This window comes from Phocoena phocoena, chromosome 19 (assembly GCF_963924675.1).
Source record: "Phocoena phocoena chromosome 19, mPhoPho1.1, whole genome shotgun sequence".
NCBI classification, from domain to species: domain Eukaryota; kingdom Metazoa; phylum Chordata; class Mammalia; order Artiodactyla; family Phocoenidae; genus Phocoena; species Phocoena phocoena.
This window is the reverse complement of record NC_089237.1, coordinates 31,978,381-31,997,184: the sequence shown is the minus strand read 5'-3', so window position 1 is coordinate 31,997,184 and position 18,804 is coordinate 31,978,381. Positions and strand designations below refer to the sequence as shown.

General features: G+C 39.3%; 1 protein-coding gene across 1 annotated transcript in view; it reads left to right on the top strand.

Moving 5' to 3' along the window:
* The window catches only part of ANKFN1 (ankyrin repeat and fibronectin type III domain containing 1), a 155,045-nt gene that overhangs the window by 92,833 nt on the left and 43,408 nt on the right, over nucleotides 1–18,804 (top strand). The window contains exons 8-12 of the mRNA XM_065897580.1: nucleotides 616–723; nucleotides 7,877–7,976; nucleotides 8,268–8,400; nucleotides 8,878–8,994; nucleotides 17,002–17,217. Coding sequence (XP_065753652.1) covers nucleotides 616–723; nucleotides 7,877–7,976; nucleotides 8,268–8,400; nucleotides 8,878–8,994; nucleotides 17,002–17,217 — 674 coding nt within the window. The remainder of the gene's footprint in view (nucleotides 1–615; nucleotides 724–7,876; nucleotides 7,977–8,267; nucleotides 8,401–8,877; nucleotides 8,995–17,001; nucleotides 17,218–18,804) is intronic.

Sequence of the window (18,804 nt, the reverse complement as noted above, 5' to 3'; positions counted from 1 at the left end):
GAGCAGACAGGGTGGTTGGTGGCTCCGAGTATGTGCAGGAGTTGCCGTGCCAGCTAACCAAAGCAGACATTCATTAGAGCAAAATGTAGATTTCCATTTCTTGGCATCTGACATGGGCTCTTTCCTTGGAAAGAAATGTCAATTTGGCCAAAAGTGTCAAACCTACAATAAAAGCATTGGGACCGTGGATTTCATCTAGTCTACACATTCCCACCCCTTTCTTTCCTACTGTGAAAATCCAGTGGCGACTTGGGGTGCTGAGTGGAGAGGTGACAGGGGAACTGATTAGGACACAGACGCTGAAAAGGAGGGTAAGGAGCTGGGGGAGGGGAAACTGGACTCCCAAATTCTCTGTTTTCTTTTGGCTTTCAATTACCATTTTCTCTTGCCTTAAAACTGCCCAACTCAAGAAACCAACCACAATTGCTGTTTTGCACAGGGCCTGAAAAATGGCAGCTTCCAAACCCTTGGTAATGCCTGCTAGTTGCGCAAGTACTGGGTGCTCATCCACACAGTCTGTGGGTAGTACGAGCAAATCTCAGCTCCCGAGGCAGTGCAGGGAAGAGGCCTCGCCTACTTGAAAATTTTACTCTGTTTGTTTCTTTTGTTCAATAGACTGGAAAGACTATGACGACAGAGCGCCTAGACACAAGGGACAGAGTGAAGTTTTGGAAGGTCTGCTGCAGCAGGTCCGAGCCCTTCATCAGCATTATAGTTGCCGGGGTAAGGATAAAAATCTGTGCTGGGCCATCGACTGAGGTCTCGGTGGCGCCGGTAATTTTAGCAGTTTCCTAACTGGGTCATACCTTCTCATTCATCAGGGAGGGAGAGAGATATTAATATTTGTACATCTGGAATCACTTTACAGCACTATCTTACTTTAACCCTTCAGAAGAGACTTCCCTCTCCCTTCCTTCCCTTCCTCTTTCTTTTGCACCCTCACTCCACAGGAACAGTTTGAAAACAAGCACAGGAAAAACTGCAGCTGCCATTAGCTCCCTTCCCTTTAAATTGTACCTTCACAAAACTTCTCAGTGCGCTGAGTCTTCGGGATATTCACCCTCAAACTTTCCACCTGCAACAAAAATTCTGTGAACGTCCCTGAGGAAGCACAACCAATTATAACAGCAACAATAATATTAAACTTCTGTGTACATTTATTATAAAATTTACATACAATTCACATCCAGTATCTCTTTTTCATCCTCATTTTGGCAGTTATCACTGAGGCTAAGTGACTTGACCAAGGTCACAATGCCAAGAAGAGACAGAATCAAGATACCAATGTAGGTTTTCTGTCTCCAAGCCAGTCTTCCTGCCACACCTCGTTTTTGTCTCCCACCCTTACATCAGGACAGGGCACTGGATTTTAATCTCACCCTGGATTTTAATCTTCCCCTATACTACTGCTCAAGAGGAAGTAGAGCATAAGTTCTCTAGACCTAGCCAACTACACCCAGAAAGTCTCTGAGAAGCTTTAAAAAGATTATTTTCTACTTGGGCTGTTCAAATGGGACAGGGTCAGGTTTCTGATCTGTGTAATGATTCGTGGAGCAGGCACTTAGTTTTATTTGGAGAATTAAATTTCCATAAAGTTTTCATTTTCCATGCTCCTTCACCCATCACATCTCTAACTGCATTGTACTCTCTAGATTCAGGGCACTGCAGGACCAGCTAGGTTAATAATCTATGGTTGAGACTAAGAAATGCTAAATGAGTTTTGACTAGGTATAAAGAAATCATACTTAGCATTAGCAAAAAGTTGTTCCCAGTTGCTGTATAGCTATGACAACAGAGCCCTTCAGAAATGTTGGCTATAGCTAGAAATGAGGGCAACTGTTTGCAAGAAAATAATGTTCTAATGAGTGGTTGGTTCATTAGGAGATGTAAATATGCATGGAAGAGGCTTAAGAAAGAAACCCAAGTGGGATTTCATTCTCGGATCTCTAGGAAAACTTTACCCAGACTAGGGCCTTCAACATTCCACACCGACCAAAGTACACTCAGCTCTCAGTTATCCAGGGCCCATTTAACCAGGACAGGCATTATCTAGGCTCCTTTCTCTTCTTGTGCCTCTCCGTCATTTCCCTGCCTATTAGTTCCTGCATGGCAGGCTAAAATAATGAAGCAATTGGATAGATTATTCTCTGCAATTCATAAGCCACTTTGTGTTTGGTCTTTATCAGAGGGGGAAAGCTAAAACTACTCATGAGAATGAGGGATTATTTTTTATATTATCTGAGGATTTAGATGTTCTCCCCATTACTACTGGATTACATTCCAATAATCAAGAAATGATTGTCTAGACAGCCCAATTATTTCTATGGTTTCCGTCCAACTTTTATCATGTACCTATTTTCACCCCACAGGGATGTAAATATACACACGGTATCAAGAAAGATTTAAGTAAGGCATAAGGTAGAACTTACCAAAAGGGAGGAATATTTTTATATTGAAATGTATATTTAAACAGTACCCAAAGTGTATTCCACATAAGAGTGGTTCTGTAAGACGCTCAGCTGAAAAAGGGTCTCTAGTCAAGTATATTTGGAAATTGTTACATTATATATCCCTCTCTTGGAAATGTAAAATAGACATTAAAATATTAAAGACTCTAATAAAAAGAAATTTTGAATTTGGTTAAGCAAGCATTTTCCAAACTTACCTGGCCACTGTAAAACATTTTTTACAGAATTAGTGTTCCAAGCCACAAACTTTGGGGAACACTGACCTATAATATGCCAGGATAAAAGAAATGACCTTCCGAGATGATACAACATAAATCTCTCTAAATCTAAAAGGATAAATTAAGGATAATTAAGTATTGCATACAGAAAACTACAAAATTGTTATTTAAAATAAACTATATTGATACTACGTGGTTTACAAATTTTATAATTAGAAAAAACAATCATTTCAAACCCCAGTTCACCCACTTACTGTGTGTACTTAAGAAAAACATTTAACTTCTCTGAGCCGTAGTTTCCCTATCAGAAAAAAACAAGCATAATAATATGTATCTTTCAGGATTGTTACAAGAATTAAATTAGATAATGTATTAAACTCATCTGGCATGAGTAGGCACTTTGCAAACTCTAGCTTTTTTTTTTTCATTGTTCTTCCAAATGAAGAATGAGATGCTCTCCATCCTCAGCATTTTATATGTCCTAGAATTAAAGTATAATCACTGACTCCATTGTAATGAGCCTGGAGTACTCAATAGATACACAGCATATTCTAAATGCAGAACTAATAATAAAACATCCCTTCTCCTACCAAAGCCCTGCATGGGAGATACCAAAACCCACATTAATTCCTCTATTTTTGGCTAAAAAACTGGCCACAGCTAATTCGCATCTTTAGTACTGGGACGGAAATTCAATGGAGATGTTGAGTGGCCTTTATTGTCCACACGGTTGATGTCCTGACATACATAATGAATTATAAAGAAGTCAGCTGTGTTCACTAAAGCAGTCCCCTACAGGAGTGAATTTCAATTATCATCCAGTTTTTCAACTGGCAAACATTAATTGAAACACTGTCTCCTATGTGTTAGGTGCAAGACATACCAGTATGAATAGCATAAGCTCTCTATGCTCCAAGCACTTAAAAGCTAAAGATCTGCTTCATTCAGAGTCCAGAAAACTAACCATTACTCCAGAGCCCTGAACTAAGCAGAGACAGAATAGAAGCCACAGTGGTTCTTAGGAGAAAAGTGAGTTTAGACCTTGTATCAGTCAAGATAGGTTATATCATGCTGCAGTAGCCACATGACCCCCCAAATATTTATTTCTCCCACATGCTATAGGTCTACCACTGGTTGCCTGAGGGCTGGCTGTCCTTCTGTCTTGTCATGGTCCTCTTTCTGGAAATATATTTCAGCACCCATGGGAAAAGGAAAAGAGACTCTTGAAGGTGTCATGTGGACAAGACTTTATCATTTACATTCAAAATTCATTGGTAAAACTGGTCACATGGCCCCAACCCAACCACAAGAGCTCCAAAAGTACAATTGTATTGTACCATGTGCCCAAACTGGAGGAGACCTGAAATATTGAACATTTTCATGGGCCCCTTTCCCAACTGGTAGTAGCATTTCTCATTTTTCTCTTTTTTTTAGTCTAATTTTTTTAGTTCAGTTTTCATTTTTATTTAAGTTATATGTGACTATACTCTGAAGCCAGATTATGTGGGTTCAAATACAGGCTAGACATTTACAGATCTGCATGACCTTAAGCAGGTTGCCTGCTTCTCTATACCTCACTGTGCTCACCTGTAAAATGCAGACAAGGATTATATAAACCTGTCAGCCATCTGAGGCCTGAATTACCTAAAATAAGTAAGGCACTACGAAGAACTTTATTATGAACGAAAAAACAATTTCTCCCATCCTCCATTTTCTATTCCCTAGAGGCTCAATTATTTTGATATTTTCTCCATATCTCTAAATAACAGGCTTATATTGCTAATTCTTGATTTTTAAAAAAATATACAAAGTAGAATTGGTCCTTCATTAAAATGATTTGTATGTTATATATATAGTTATTATCTCACTAAGGAAGATGATTATTTCTTTTTTATCCCTCCACCCTCTTATACGTACATGTAATTCCTACTCCCTCATTCTCCTAATATAGTCATTTTAATAAGATCAGTATTTATTGCTAACATTATAATGATCATATAAATTTTATGATTATTTTCCTTTCCTGGATAACTTGTTTCCTCTGTAGATAATAATCAACTTTTATGTGTTTTTTTATTTTTCCATGTGGTTATAACCAATTAATCCCCAAGCTATTCTCCAGTTCTATCAATTTTCTTTCAATACAATCAGATACATAAGTATTGTTTCAAATGGCATCTTCTTAAAGAAACCTCTCATAGAGCCCTCTGACCTGCTCCAATCTAGCCTGGTTACTGGCTGCCTCTATGTCTGTTACTTACTGGCACCCTAGGATCTCCTTTCACCACGACGTTGAGGACTCTTCTTGCCACTCTCCAATACTGGATTTCTTCTTTTTTGTTTACCATCTCTTCCTTTTTCTGGGATTTGTCTGCCATTGGTGGGAGCCTTTCCTCTAGTAGCTTCCTGTCAGGACACTTGGGAGCTAATTTTTGGATACATTAAGTGTCTTATGGTGTATTTATTCTATTTAATATTTATTTAGGATAAATAAGAATAAGTATAGAAGTAGATAAGTATAGTATTCCCAACTGAAATAATTTTCCTTCATATTTTGAAGGTGTTGCTTCATTGCCTTCAAGCTTTCAGTGCTGAAAAGTCTGATACCATTCCGATTCCAGAAGTTTTATATGAAATCTACTTTTTCCTGCCCTGGAAGGTTTTAAGTTTTCTTTTTACCTTCAGTATTCTAAAATTTCACTGTTATGTACCTTCATGTGGCTCTATTTTTGTCTGTTGTGCTCACATTTGGCAAGTTCTTTCAATACAGAAACTTATAGCCTTCAAGTATGGGGGTATTTTCTTAAATTATTTTTTTAATTATTTCTTCCCCTCCTTTTGCTCTGCTCTCTCCTATGAGAACTCTTATTCAGATACTGAACCTCATGGACTAGCCCTTTAGGTTTTCCACCCCCCCTCCTACTTTCCATCCTCATGTCTCTTTGCTCCACTTTCTTGCAGATTTCCCCAATTTTATTTTCTATTTGGTTTTTCAGACTTTGATAACATATTTTTAATTTCCAATGTTCTCTATTGTTCTCTGAATATTTCTCTTACAGACCTTTATCTTTTTTACAAGGATGCAATGTCTTTGCTTGTCTCTCAGGCTATTAATGATAGGCTTTGTTTCAATTTATGTTTTCTTCTCTCAACATGGTCTCCCCTCTAAATTGCTTTTGTTTGGTTTTGGCCTGTGTTTTTTCTGTTACATGTGCTTTTCAAACTGCCTAGTGATCCTTGGATGTGTACTCAGATTTAAGAGAAGAGAACTCAATAGCTGTTGGGAAGCTCTGAGCACGTGGATAGGGCTCCTTACTTATACAGATCACTGTAGGGTGATCTGGCATGGCCTTATCTTTAGGAAAGCAGTAAAGCCAAAGTCAGAATCTTTAGGTGTACTCTTACGCTAATCAGAGTCTCCAGAGATGCTTCTTCCAGTGTTCTGCCTGGAGAAAATAAATTTGAGTACCACTGTTCCGAGAGTCCAGTGGGGAAATATTCTGTATGGAAACTTTCATTTAATCCACCTGTTTTGAGTACATACCACTCCCTCCCTCCATTTTTTAACCATACACCATATCTTTAACTCTAAAGATCTCTGTTTTTATGCTTTCCAGAGAATATGCTACTAGCTTTCTTCTAGAGTGGTGAAAGGGTAGGAGAGGATATTTAGAAGTCTAACTACTTTTTAAACAAATTTCAACAAAACACCCTGATTTCAGCTCCACATTCACCTCTCTTCCAGCAGTATATGGTGCCCATGGGTGATTCAGGTTACTTCTCAGCTTTCTCAGGTCTGCTAAATCCATCCGTCCATCTGCTTTCTAGCTACCAAAATTCACGTGCTTTTGTCTCTTTCCCATCTCTTTGTCTTGACAGATTTACGTCACTTCCTCTTTCTTAAATCTCTTTACTCTGCTTTTAGTAAGATTTTGGGAGAGAGTAGTATGTGATAAATAAGTTCAATATGCTGCCTTTAATCAGAAGTCCCAGCAGCATTATTTTCAAGTAGAATATAACCAGCAAAATACATGTTCAAGTTAGAAAAAAATGCTTTTGCTTTGTTCTGCCAGGAATAACCATTACCAACACAAGCTTGAAGCTGGCATGAATGCTTGTGTCAATCAGCTCATTCCCAACTGCTCCTATAGGATCATGGGCAGAGCCACACTGGGCCTCAGCCATGGGCCATCCGCCCAGGTTTCCATGTCTAACAGCAGTGATATGGACCATGTTCTCATCCGCAGTAACATGTCTGTCAGGAGTTTGGTGATGACCCCAATAACCTCAGCTTCCCTTCATTAATTATATTTAAGATGAGAATTAAATTAGTGATCATCTAGTTCAGCTCTAGGGAGCACAGTTTGCAAAGACTGCTACAGGAAATCTACTACTTTTATCAGTGAGAGCTCCAGCTGTAAATAAAAGAGCTAAACAGAAGCAATGGATGATTTGTTCATCACTGTAACCATAGAACCTAACATATAGTAGTGTACCAATAAATATTTATTCAGTGAACAAATGCTTGTTTTTCTGGGTACTGCCTTTTTTATCTTGGACGATCCACTTAACCTCTCCGTCTCAGTTTCTTCTTCCGAATAACAAGGATAATCATACCTATGCCTACAACTATTTTTGTAAGCCAACATACACACTGGAAAAAAACTACCCCAGAATGCTAGCAGTGGTTCTACTAACGTGGTAGGATGATATGTGTGGGATTTTGTTCTTTTTTTCTATGCTCCAGACCTCCTGCAATGTGCCTATCTTAATTTTATAATGAAAAAAAAATTTAATGGAATATGCAGACTAACAAGAAGAGCTTTGCAAACATTGAGAAGTATGTGACTATTAAAAGGCAATGGGAGCTGGGGACAAAAGATGATCTCGTTTCTTCATATCCCACCTCATAATAAATAAGGAGAATATAAACAAAACACCTAAGTGACTTCACCTGGAGTTATAAATGTTACTCATTTCCAACAGTTTTGAGGAGCTGTTCATTAATTAACTACTGGCATCTCAAGATACAAAAGCATCTTGACGGAATGAATGAGCTGAATCCCTACATGAAACTGAGTATAAGTGACACTGAAGGGACAGGAGACAGAAAGGCAAAAAGGTGGGAAGAAGGCACTGAGAGTGTTCTTCCAGTGGAATTTACACTGTATTTTTTTTTCTGTGTTCCAGAAAGTTCAAAATTACAAACCACGGGCCGCAAGCAGTCAGTCTCTAGGAGCCTGAAACACCTATTCCATTCGTCAAACAAGTTTGTGAAGACCTTGAAACGGTGGGTCCTATGTAGTTTTTCCAGGAAGTCTTAGCTTCTCAGGAATCTGCTGCTTTTGGTTCTGAGTGGAAACTTGATAGAGATTTCTTCTTTTTATTATTAAGACAATACAAAATTCACTTTTCTTCTGAAAATTTGGACAAGATAGCCAATAAATTTGTGGTATTTAAGAATATGCTCATAGGTATATTTTAAATTATCTTTTATCATGTCCAAAAATATTTTTTCCATGATCCAGGCTTGGAGGAGAAGATGATTGAGGACAATTTTTATTTTGCTTTTTCTTTTTAGGGGACTCTACATAGCTGTTATATTTTATTACAAAGACAATATGTTAGTCACCAATGAAGATCAAATACCGATTGCTGAAATAGATGACTCTCACACCAGTTCCATTGCACAAGATTTTCTGTGGTTCACAAAGGTATCCTGAGTTCTAATTTTATTCTTCCCCACTTTGCACCAACAGTCTGTGCATAAATCTCTGAAACTTTAGTTGAGGGGTTGAGGGGTCTCCAGTGATCAAAATGTTGGGGTGGGAGTAAATTATCTCAAAGGTCTCGTTCAGCCCTGATTTGCCCTATGTCGTTAAGAATGCCAAAATAGTATCTACACTACAGTTTCAAAGCAAAGAAGCTTCCATCCTGTCAGATTGTGTCTCCACTATTCTGAGTTATGGGATCATTTGGCAAAGACTAAAATGTGAATCTGATGGTTTCATTAACATTCAGATCTTTTTCCAATTGGACAGAGATCAAAAAGTTGTTTCGCATGCATCTGAAAATGGACTGGAGAACAAACATCAAGGGTCAGGTTTCCTTCTCCCTACGTTGCTTTGATGCCACAACCTAAATCATGTACTGGCTTGGACGATGATATGACTTCGTGACTTCTTTTGCAGCTGTCTTGTATGTGGGAAGATATAAGGTGGTTGAGGCAAAGCACACCTATCTCGATGTCCTCATCCACAGTACTACAAACTCGGCAGAAGATGCTTGCAGCAACAGCCCAGTTACAGGTGAGGGGCCAGGTTTCAACCCAGACCTCCAAGGAAATTTTAGAGAAACACGGCAGTTCCGTTACCAATCCTACCCGGAAAGGATATATGAAGTCTTCTTGGACAGTTAGAGCTGCACACCTGCCTTTGTAGGGAACCTGTGCTTCTGGCAGTCTCCTGGAAGGAGGAACAGGGGTCTAACCTGAAGAGTCTAGGTGTGAACAAGGAGTAAAGAGACTTGAATTCTGGATTTGATGTTAATCGGTCAACTCATTTCTCCTTTCTGGGTCTGAGTTTCATCACTTGCAAAATAAGAGGTTGACTAGCTCCCTTGAAGACCTCTTGATGCTCTGGCATCCTGCGCATCTATGAGTATACGGAGATAGACAAAGAGACCCCCAGATATTTTAAGGAGTTTCTTGGCTTGATGCTTATGGCATCGATGATGCAAAGGCATTTGCATACATTTTTGATAATTTAAAAAAAAAAAAACTTCTTAAAAGCTTACCTTTAATTCTGAATTTAATCCTTCTGTACTATTAACCCAATCAGATCAGGTCCCCAAGCCCTGCAAGAATCTTTGTAGGTTACAGAGCCCCTCCTAGAAATGATATTGAATTCTATCCAGTCTCTTCTGGGTTTCCCTTTCATTGTTTTTTGTTCTGTTTTGATATCTGAATGTGTGCCTCTTAGCACAAAAAAACATCTGCAACATAGAACTGGGGCCTTTAAGATATCATGAGCCTTGATCAGTGATGGGTATCTACCTACAAAGCTGTCAGTTACATCAACCCCAGAAATACACATAACAGGAATCTACATAAGCTGTGTTGGGCCAGGCCATACCAGCCGAAGCATAAGAATAGAGTCATAATAACAAAAATATTTTCTACAGTTCCACCCCCACCTGCAATTACACAAATTTCATTTCTTGACCCATGCAATAATTTGACTCCTTGCAATAATCATAATTATTGTCTTGCTATTATAATAAATTCTGAAAGGTAACCCTTAAACCTCCTGTTCTATACTCCATTGCATAGGCGGTATATTGCCTTTTGTCCTCAGTAAGATTTAAAAAAACCATGCTCTCCATTTCAACTCACTCTTGATTACAGAATCTTCTCCTTCAATTCAAGAAGTTCTTGGAGCTGGGCCATGATGACTGTGCTGAATTCAAAGAGCCTCTTCCTTTCATCACTGACCAGCTTGAGCTGGATCAAGCCACTATACCTCAAGAACACCTCTTTCTTTAGGATAAACTTCATTCCCAGTAGGCTCCTTGGTCCCTTAGTAAAGTTCTTTCCCAGGAGTCCTTAATGGACCCTCCCATTAGCCCACCATACAGCCCAGACGTGCTTAGATCACAGACAGAACAACTTTAGAATTTCAAATGGGGCTCTTTATTTTATGTTTATTAGAGGCTTCCTAGAACACCTTCATCTGATGTCAGTAACATGAGAAGGGTTAGGCTGTCACAAGCCATTGCAGTTAAACACTGAGGGGCTAGAGGGAAGCCATGATGGTCAGTGTGCCCTACTCAACTATTACTTCCATTGCAACAGCTCTTGGATTTGGCCTCCCAAGGTACTGACCCCCATCACTTTTCATAATGCATCAGCCCCCTTCTGAGGTCATTTTCCTCCTTGTCTAGCTTAGATTACTTAGCCCATCATAATCACTCCCTTGAAAATCCTCTAAATTTCTGGCCACTGTCTCCCTCCATATTATCTATTTGGAAAAAAATCCAAGCCTGGATGAATCCAACATGTCTACACTAGAGTAGTTGCACACTGCTGCAGAAAAAGCATCACTGAAAAGGGGGGGTGAGGTATGATTGGTTTTATGTTAAATTCATGACTACAATTCTCACATGTAAGGTTACCTTGTGATCACATTCCATTTCTCTACTAAATTCACTTTCCCAAATTACGAGGCAACTATTTAAAACCTTCTCCATTCTACCACATCTCTTTCGCCTTCCCCACATTCTCCATCCCCACATCAGGTGACACTTTACTGTATAACTCGTTAAGAAAATAAATGGGAAATAATTCTTTTTCCACTGCCAAATTGAAAGGCCTCCTTGCACTGATGCTACTTTCTCTTCCTCCCTCCCCCCCCCCAATTCCAACAGATAAAGCCTCATTCCTCCTACCAAAGGCTCATCCCTCACATGTGCTCTGGATCTCAATTCTTCACTCCCTCCTTCAGCTACCAATCTCTCTTCTCTTCTTTAGAACCAAACTTCTTGAAAGGGTGGCCAACATTCTCCTTTTGCATTTACTTCCTCACTTCTCATTTAGTTCTAAGCTCTTTCCCTGACTTATGCGACCATATGCCTACCAAACTGCTCTCTCAGGCCACCAATAATCAGAGGCAGATGGTGCTCGCAAAGCTTGAGCCGAAAGGCCCCTCACTTGCATGACCCCGTGAGTGTGGGAGTCGTGCAGTGCTCAGGGAGGGGAAGTTGGGTTACCATCTTTGTGATAAACTGCCTAAAGAAACCCAAGAGGGAAAGGGGATCAGAAATTCCAAATACTCCAGTATTGGGGGAGATTTTCTTTCTCAGTCTAAATATTCACTTTTTTTTTTAATTCACTTTTATACCTAACTTTCATATTTATAATTTTGTATTCTTTATCTTAAAGAGGACCCCAAAATTGTGTGGTACAGGCCCCTACAAAACCTGGATCCATCCCTGCCAATGACTTCAGTTTCACTATATCCAACTGACACTTTTAAATCCTCTTTGCAGCTGACATCTCAGCAGCATTTGATACACTTGGTCCTGCTCTCCTTTTTTAAACTGCCACATCCCTTGGCTTCCATGACTCCATACTTTCCAGATTTTTCCAACTTCCTGGCCTGTCTTTCTCAGTCTCCTCTGCTAGCTTAAATGCTGTTTCCTCTGCTCACAATCCTCTTCTACTTCTTTGTCTCACTAATTCCTACATATCCTTCAGATCTCAGCTTCATTTTTATACTTCCTCAGGGAGCCTTTCTCTGATCTCCCAATTAAGTGAATCACTCACATAGCACCTTGCATTCTTCATTCAGAATGGTGATCACAATACCATTAGTTAATTATCTGTATCGTTATCTGGTCACTGACCAACCTGGACTGTGAGTCCCTGAGCTCAGGGAATGTATCTGCCTTGGTTACCACTATATCCCCCATGTGTGGCATGTGGCAGAGCATCCATAAGTACTGGCTGGATAAATAAATGTATTTATCAGTCCAACCCCTGTACCCCTAAGATCACACTTGAGGGTACGCCATCTAACCAAAGGGAAAAGAGATCACAGAAACGTACCTCACACCATAGTTACCACCTGGAGAGCTCTCCAGCCCTGCACAGTGACCAGTGCCTCGTAGTACTTAAGAGCTACCCCTTTCAGTGCCCATCAAAGGTCAGAGCACCACCTGCCTAAACAATAGGAGTCACTTTCATCTTTTTTTGTAATACCTATTGCCCAAACTCCTTGCTGACCTTTAGAATGAAAACGTCTAGAAATACTGAAGCCACTCTTTCTTTTTGGAGGGGGGGGGAAGGGCAGGGGGTGACAAGGCACAGAAAAAACTTTTCAGAAGAGGAAGAAACATAAATTGGGGGAGATTTATACTTAATATTTTAGGTCTCTTTACTAATCTAACATGTCTTACAATGTTCTGAGAAAAGTTAAAAGGCATTCTTAAATAGCTTGATTGGCATCAGCCATACATAAATCGTATTGCTTTACCTACGGTATATCTCATTTTACTCTCCCCGCCTTTCCAGCATCACTACCACTGCTTCATTACTCCAGTTATGTCAAAAGCCTCCAAAGTCATCCTCCTGCTTCCAGTCTTAACACCCTCCAACCTGTTCTCCACACTCCTGCCAGAGTAGCCAATAAAAGATGCTGACCATGTCATTCCCTGACTCATACTCTTTCAAGAGTGGCGCAGACATTTTATCATGGCACACAAAGGCCTTCCTTGCCATCTTTCTCCCTCTCCTCTGTTTCCATGGCACCCTGACTTACCTTCATCAAGTGCATACAAACCACTGTGCATCCTGCGCCTTATTTTCCAGTTTCTGCTCTATAGGGAGGTTTTTATTAAATTAATTTTTATTAGAGTATAGTTGCTTTACCATGTTGTGTTAGTTTCTACTGTACAGCAAAGTGAACCAGCTATCCGTATACATATATCCCCTCTTTTTGGATTTCCTTCCCATTTAGGTCACCACAGAGCACTGAGTAGAGTTCCCTGAGCTATACAGTAGGTTCTCGCTAGTTATCTCTTTTATACATACGAAGGTTCTTTAATACATGATCATAAATAATAATCGTGAAACAACATTTATCTAATAGAGTAAGTGCCAGGCATTTTGCTAAGTGCTCTCCAAACTATATCTCATTTTATCTTCACCACACCATAATGAGAAAGTACTATTTTGATATTCATTTAACACAGGATAAAACTGAGGCCTAGAAAGGGAAAATAACTTGCCCAAGGTTGCACAGATAGGAAGTAGCAGAGTCTGGATACAAACCCTGATCTATATAACTCCAAAGCCTGTATTCTTTCCAATATTTCATCACCTTATTGTGCATTCATTTTACAAAAATTTTAAACAGAACAAATTATATACATTATAGTTAGAAAAGAAAAGGTAAAAGTCTATTCTGTATCATTTGGAGTCTATCCAGGAGACGTGGTCTTACATTTTATTTGGAAGAAGGTAAAGTATGAATTAATATGACCTAGGCAGGAGAGATAAGGATCTGCCAGCATTAGGATTAAAAAATACTAATAATAAGATTAGAAAGCCTAAAGTGGCCAGGACCCCACACTGTTTTTCCTACTTTTAGGAAAATGGCAGAGGCCCCAAGAGGCAGAAGGGTATCTTCCTCTTACACTGCGAGATACCCGAACTACTTATCCTCAAAATGCAGGAATAACCTGAAACTAGATTGGGTTATATTAAACTTTCCTCCTCCACAGATTTTATTTTTTTTCTGCAAACTCTTACTTTTATTTTATTTTTTATTGGAATAGAGTTGATTTACAATGTTGTGTTAGTTTCAGATGTACAGCAAAATGAATCAGTTATACATATACATCTATCCCCTCTTTTTTAGATTCTTTTCCCATATAGGTCATTATAGAGTACTGAGTAGAGTTCCCTGTTGCTATACAGTAGGTCCTTATTAGTTATCTATCTTATAGATAGTAGTGTGTATGTGTCAATCCCAATCTCCCAATTTATCCCTCCTCCCCTTTCCCCCCGGTTAACCATAAGTTTGTTTTCTACATCTGTGACTCTATTTCTGTTTTGTAAATAAGTTCATTTGTACCATTTTTTTTAGCTTCCTCCTCTACAGCTTTTAGAAACAAGTGTTAGTGAGCTAAAGCCAGGTAACAATTCATGAATACTATGTCTCTTTCATTTTTCAAGGGGGGGAGAAGGTTTCCCCGAAATTTTACTCTTCTTTTCCAGGCCTTCATATCTCTACGCCAGACCTCCTTCAACTTCCCATGTCACCCCAAACTGAATGAAAGTCCCTAAGTATTGTGCATCTGTCCAGGGCTTACTGACAGCCCTGCGGTTTGTTGTGGTTATAATCTAGAGGCATTCCTGTGAGCCATCAGATGGCTTTTACTTCTCTTTACCTTGTAGAATCCTCAGAGTTCCCAGATCTCCTCATCTTGATTGCATAGCATGACAAGTATTAACATGGTATGTTTTTCCTTTAGGCACTAAAGAACCCCAAATTTGCCCCCTTAGAACGTGGTTGCAACTTATTTTCACAAAGATATTCCTCTTTTAAATTGGGCTCTTCCCAGAGCTAGCTATCCAACCCAATTTGCTATCAACAAAGAATTTCAGGAAGACTTTTAGTGCTTCTCGTTTAGTCAGCATATCCAAAACTAACAGTGAATCACTGATAATAAACTCTGCCTAAATGAAATGACCATCTCATTCAATGTCCACTCACCCACTATGATCCAAAGCAAATCAAATTTTCCAGTGTCCTAATGATGTTACTTCAGTCAACAAAAATTTCTTGAGCTATTACTATGCACCAGGCACTGTGCAAGGAACCCAGAGAAACAGAGATGAAAAAAACCATGATTTCATGACATGTACATCAATACACAGGAAAGTCAAAGTCATGCTAAGATACAAGTTGGTACATGAAGCAGTAGGGGACAAAAAAGGAGATGATAAGTTCTACCTGTGAGAGTTGAGAAAGTCCTCCCAGAGAAGGTGAAACCTGGGCTGAGTGTTGAAAATGAGTAAGTATAAACCAGGGTGGAATTCCAGTTGGAGCACTAAAGAAAGCCCATACCCTGCCTACTTGTATAAAGCTTGAAAGTTTACAAAACACTTTCTCATACATTGCTTGACTTAATCCACCAATCATTCTATAAGGTAAGGATTAGCATAAGGGATGTCTGAGCTGTAAGGACTCTTAATTTTAGATGATGAAACTCAGAGCCAGAAAGAGTAAGTCATTTTTTAGAAGTCTAAGTGTTAATGAACAGCAGCCAGACCTGAAACTCAACACCAGGATAACTAAAGGCTTAACAGCAGTAATGTGCTGGAGCCAACTTGTACTCACTTAGGAGAGCCAACAGTTAAGTATTCAGAGATTTTCAAAGCCTGTTGTCACAACCTTTGGTAGCTTGAAACAGGGTACTGTGGGAGTATTTACACCACAGAAATTGGCATATTATATATCAAGCCTTTTTTTTTTTTTTTTTTTTTGATGGCCAGTTTACCAGCATGCCATTTCTGATTGGCCAGTACTGCTTTGCAGCAAACTGCTTTATATAAGACTGTAGTACTACACAGGGCTGGATTAAAAGCCTTACCCAATTACTTCTCTATGATTTAGAAGTTAATTGTTAGAAAGGGATAATCTGACTGAGTAGTTAGGCCATTTCTAAAAACAGTAATCCTTCCAAATGAATTTTTATAATGTCAATATTATGTATGAAATTTCTTATTTATGTGTTCTGTCCTTGCAAATTAAGAAAAGAAAAAAAAAGACATAGTCCCTACCTATGAGGAACATTCCACTGTTCTTGTAAATGTGAATACTGATCAGCTGGCTCATTCATTTTTAGGTCATCCTTATCACTTTCACAAATTCCAGTTCTAGTTTTGCACTCCTGCTAACAGGTTATCTTGTCAGCACTTATGAGAGCTCACAAAAATAACAGCCAGGAGCTCTGAGATGATTAATTATTTTAAAAAGCTATAGATATTCAAAGTAAAAGGGTATTTTATCGTATTCATCCAGTGCTCTAAGTTAGAAATCTTCAATCCTTGCATATTTGTAAAACTGCTTATTTTAATAACATCTACCTGGGCCCCTTCACATTTAATGTGGCATCCTTCTCTTCTTACCTTTCTAAAAGTATTGTCTACCTTGTTGACCTAGCTCACAAACAATTTTAACAAAATTTTAAATAAACAGAACTCTCTGAAATGCAGATAAGTCAAACCAGGCCAATCTCCCAATTAAAGTATCTTGAAGGGAATGTGCAGTCATGTGGGGACCTGGACAATGTGCTATGTTGTCAATTCACTTCTTCATTTTAAACAAGCCCACTTCATACCAGCTTACTGTAGAGCTCTTGAAAACTCCACAAGTAGCATACCTGAAATATCAGGCATTTTTCTTTAAAACATCTGGGATTCTCTTCGAGTGCTGGTAACTGAGGTTTATGTGCTGGTGTGTCTATGTGGGTAAGAGATATTTACAGATATTAAATTTGCTTTAAAAAACATAATTTTTGTGCCTCTTGCTATAATCTTTGCAGGCTTATGGTGAAGACATTCTCTTTGAGCTTCTGTTAAGCACATTTGTATGATGCTACATATTCTATTATAGGGTTAAGTCTGCTCAACAACAACCACCCAAAAACAGCTTCTCAGAAACATCAGATAATTATTCAGTGTCTTTCGTTGCAGTTATGTTGCTTTGTTTGCACATCATCTAAGCTACCAGAAATCTGTTTGTTTCTAGAATTTACTTGGGACACACAATTTGGGAAGAGTTTACTATGAACCCATTAAAGACCGGCATGGAAACATCCTCATAGTCACCATCAGAGAGGTGGAGATGCTCTATTCATTTTTTAATGGCAAATGGATGCAGATCTCAAAGCTGCAAAGCCAGAGGAAGTCTCTCTCAACACCTGAGGAGCCAACAGCCTTAGACATTTTACTGATAACCATCCAGGTATGTAGTCTTTTCAATTTTCCTAATAAAAATTCCAAACACACTTATTGAGGCTCTAGTGAAATGTATCAAGAGCCATTTACATATGCAGTAATGGAATGAAGAGGTCCGGAGGCATGTCATTGTTTGTATTCCACACATAGGAAAGATTCAAAAGCATCAATCAGCTCGTCACTTCTACAAGTCCCTTCCAAGGCCCTAAAAACTTCACACTCATAATTTTGTATTACTTTCCTTAAGAAAAGCACAAAAAATTGTATCAGCTTAAGGCCCGACCAAACTTGGATTTGCCCCTAGACACACAGCTAGAAAATGACAGAGCTGAAAGTTGAACTCAGATCTTCTGATTGGAAGCAGGCTTCTTTCTGCTATATTATATCACATTTGGAGGCAGGAGTTAGGATTTTAATGAGTGAGGGATGGGAGATGAAATAAAAGATGAGTCACCTGAGAACTAAATAGCCACCAAAATTCAAAAATCAGGCAGCTGAGATCCAGTCTCTTAATCTGGATGGCAGAGCTAGGATACAAACCTATATCTTGTGCTCCTGAGTCTAGCACTCTCTCCACGCCACCACACAGCTTCACATGTTCTTATGTAAACATGGGCTTCGAGCTGTTTCTTTTTCCTTCTTTTAAATCCAGTGATGGGGATGAGTCCTATAGAGCTCTCCAGTTAGGTGGCAAAGCTAGGAGAAACAACTACCTTGAGGCCTACACAACCAATGGCATATATCGACAAGACAGCCAATCTGGAGTAATGGGGAAGAAAGGGCTCAATCTCAGACAAACAAGCCAAACCCAAGCCTTGGCCCAGTAACCCCTCAGATCACCCTAAACAGCTAAGTAACCAGCCTGCTGACGTACTTTCATTCCCCACTGAGGGGTGGCTAGTACAATAATCTCACCTTTCTATTACTTGCTCTGGCCCAGACCAGGATAAAGTCCAGTGTAGCAAAGGTAAGCTAATTGGTCAAAGCCAATACCTCTGGATTTGATTTCATGGAATTTGGGTTCATATGAAATTTATAGAGGGTGAGGGTGTGTGTGTGTGTGTGTGTGTGTGTGTAGGTGGGAGCAGGGAACACAGACACATTTGTGGTTCCCCTCTTCACCTTTTATAAGTAAGTGCTAAAAGAAACATTTAAAAAATCATAATAAATTGAGCTTTTACAGGGTGACTAATACACTAATCCCCTATAGGGATAAATTGGAGTCTGGGCTACCTTTGCTCCTAGAAACACAGCACAGGCCCCAGCATGATATAATACCTGGTTTCTCCTAGACTTATTACATTAAAAATGTGTTACAGGTGCAGAAAAATTCCAATCTGGCAAAAAGTTGTTAGAGAAGGAGACCAAAAATAGAGGCAAGATCAGGTTTCCACACAGATCCAAGTGGAAAATTTACCCCCGCTGACTGGCACATTCCTGCTTGATGTCATTCCCACCCACCCCCTACTCTCCTTTTTTCTCCTTCTACTTTTTCTCTCTCCCCTCCTTCCCATACAGGTCTTACACTGGAGAGGAAATGGGGGAATAAAACTATTAGGGCGGTATTCAGTTACTCCTAGACTTAACATTTAAT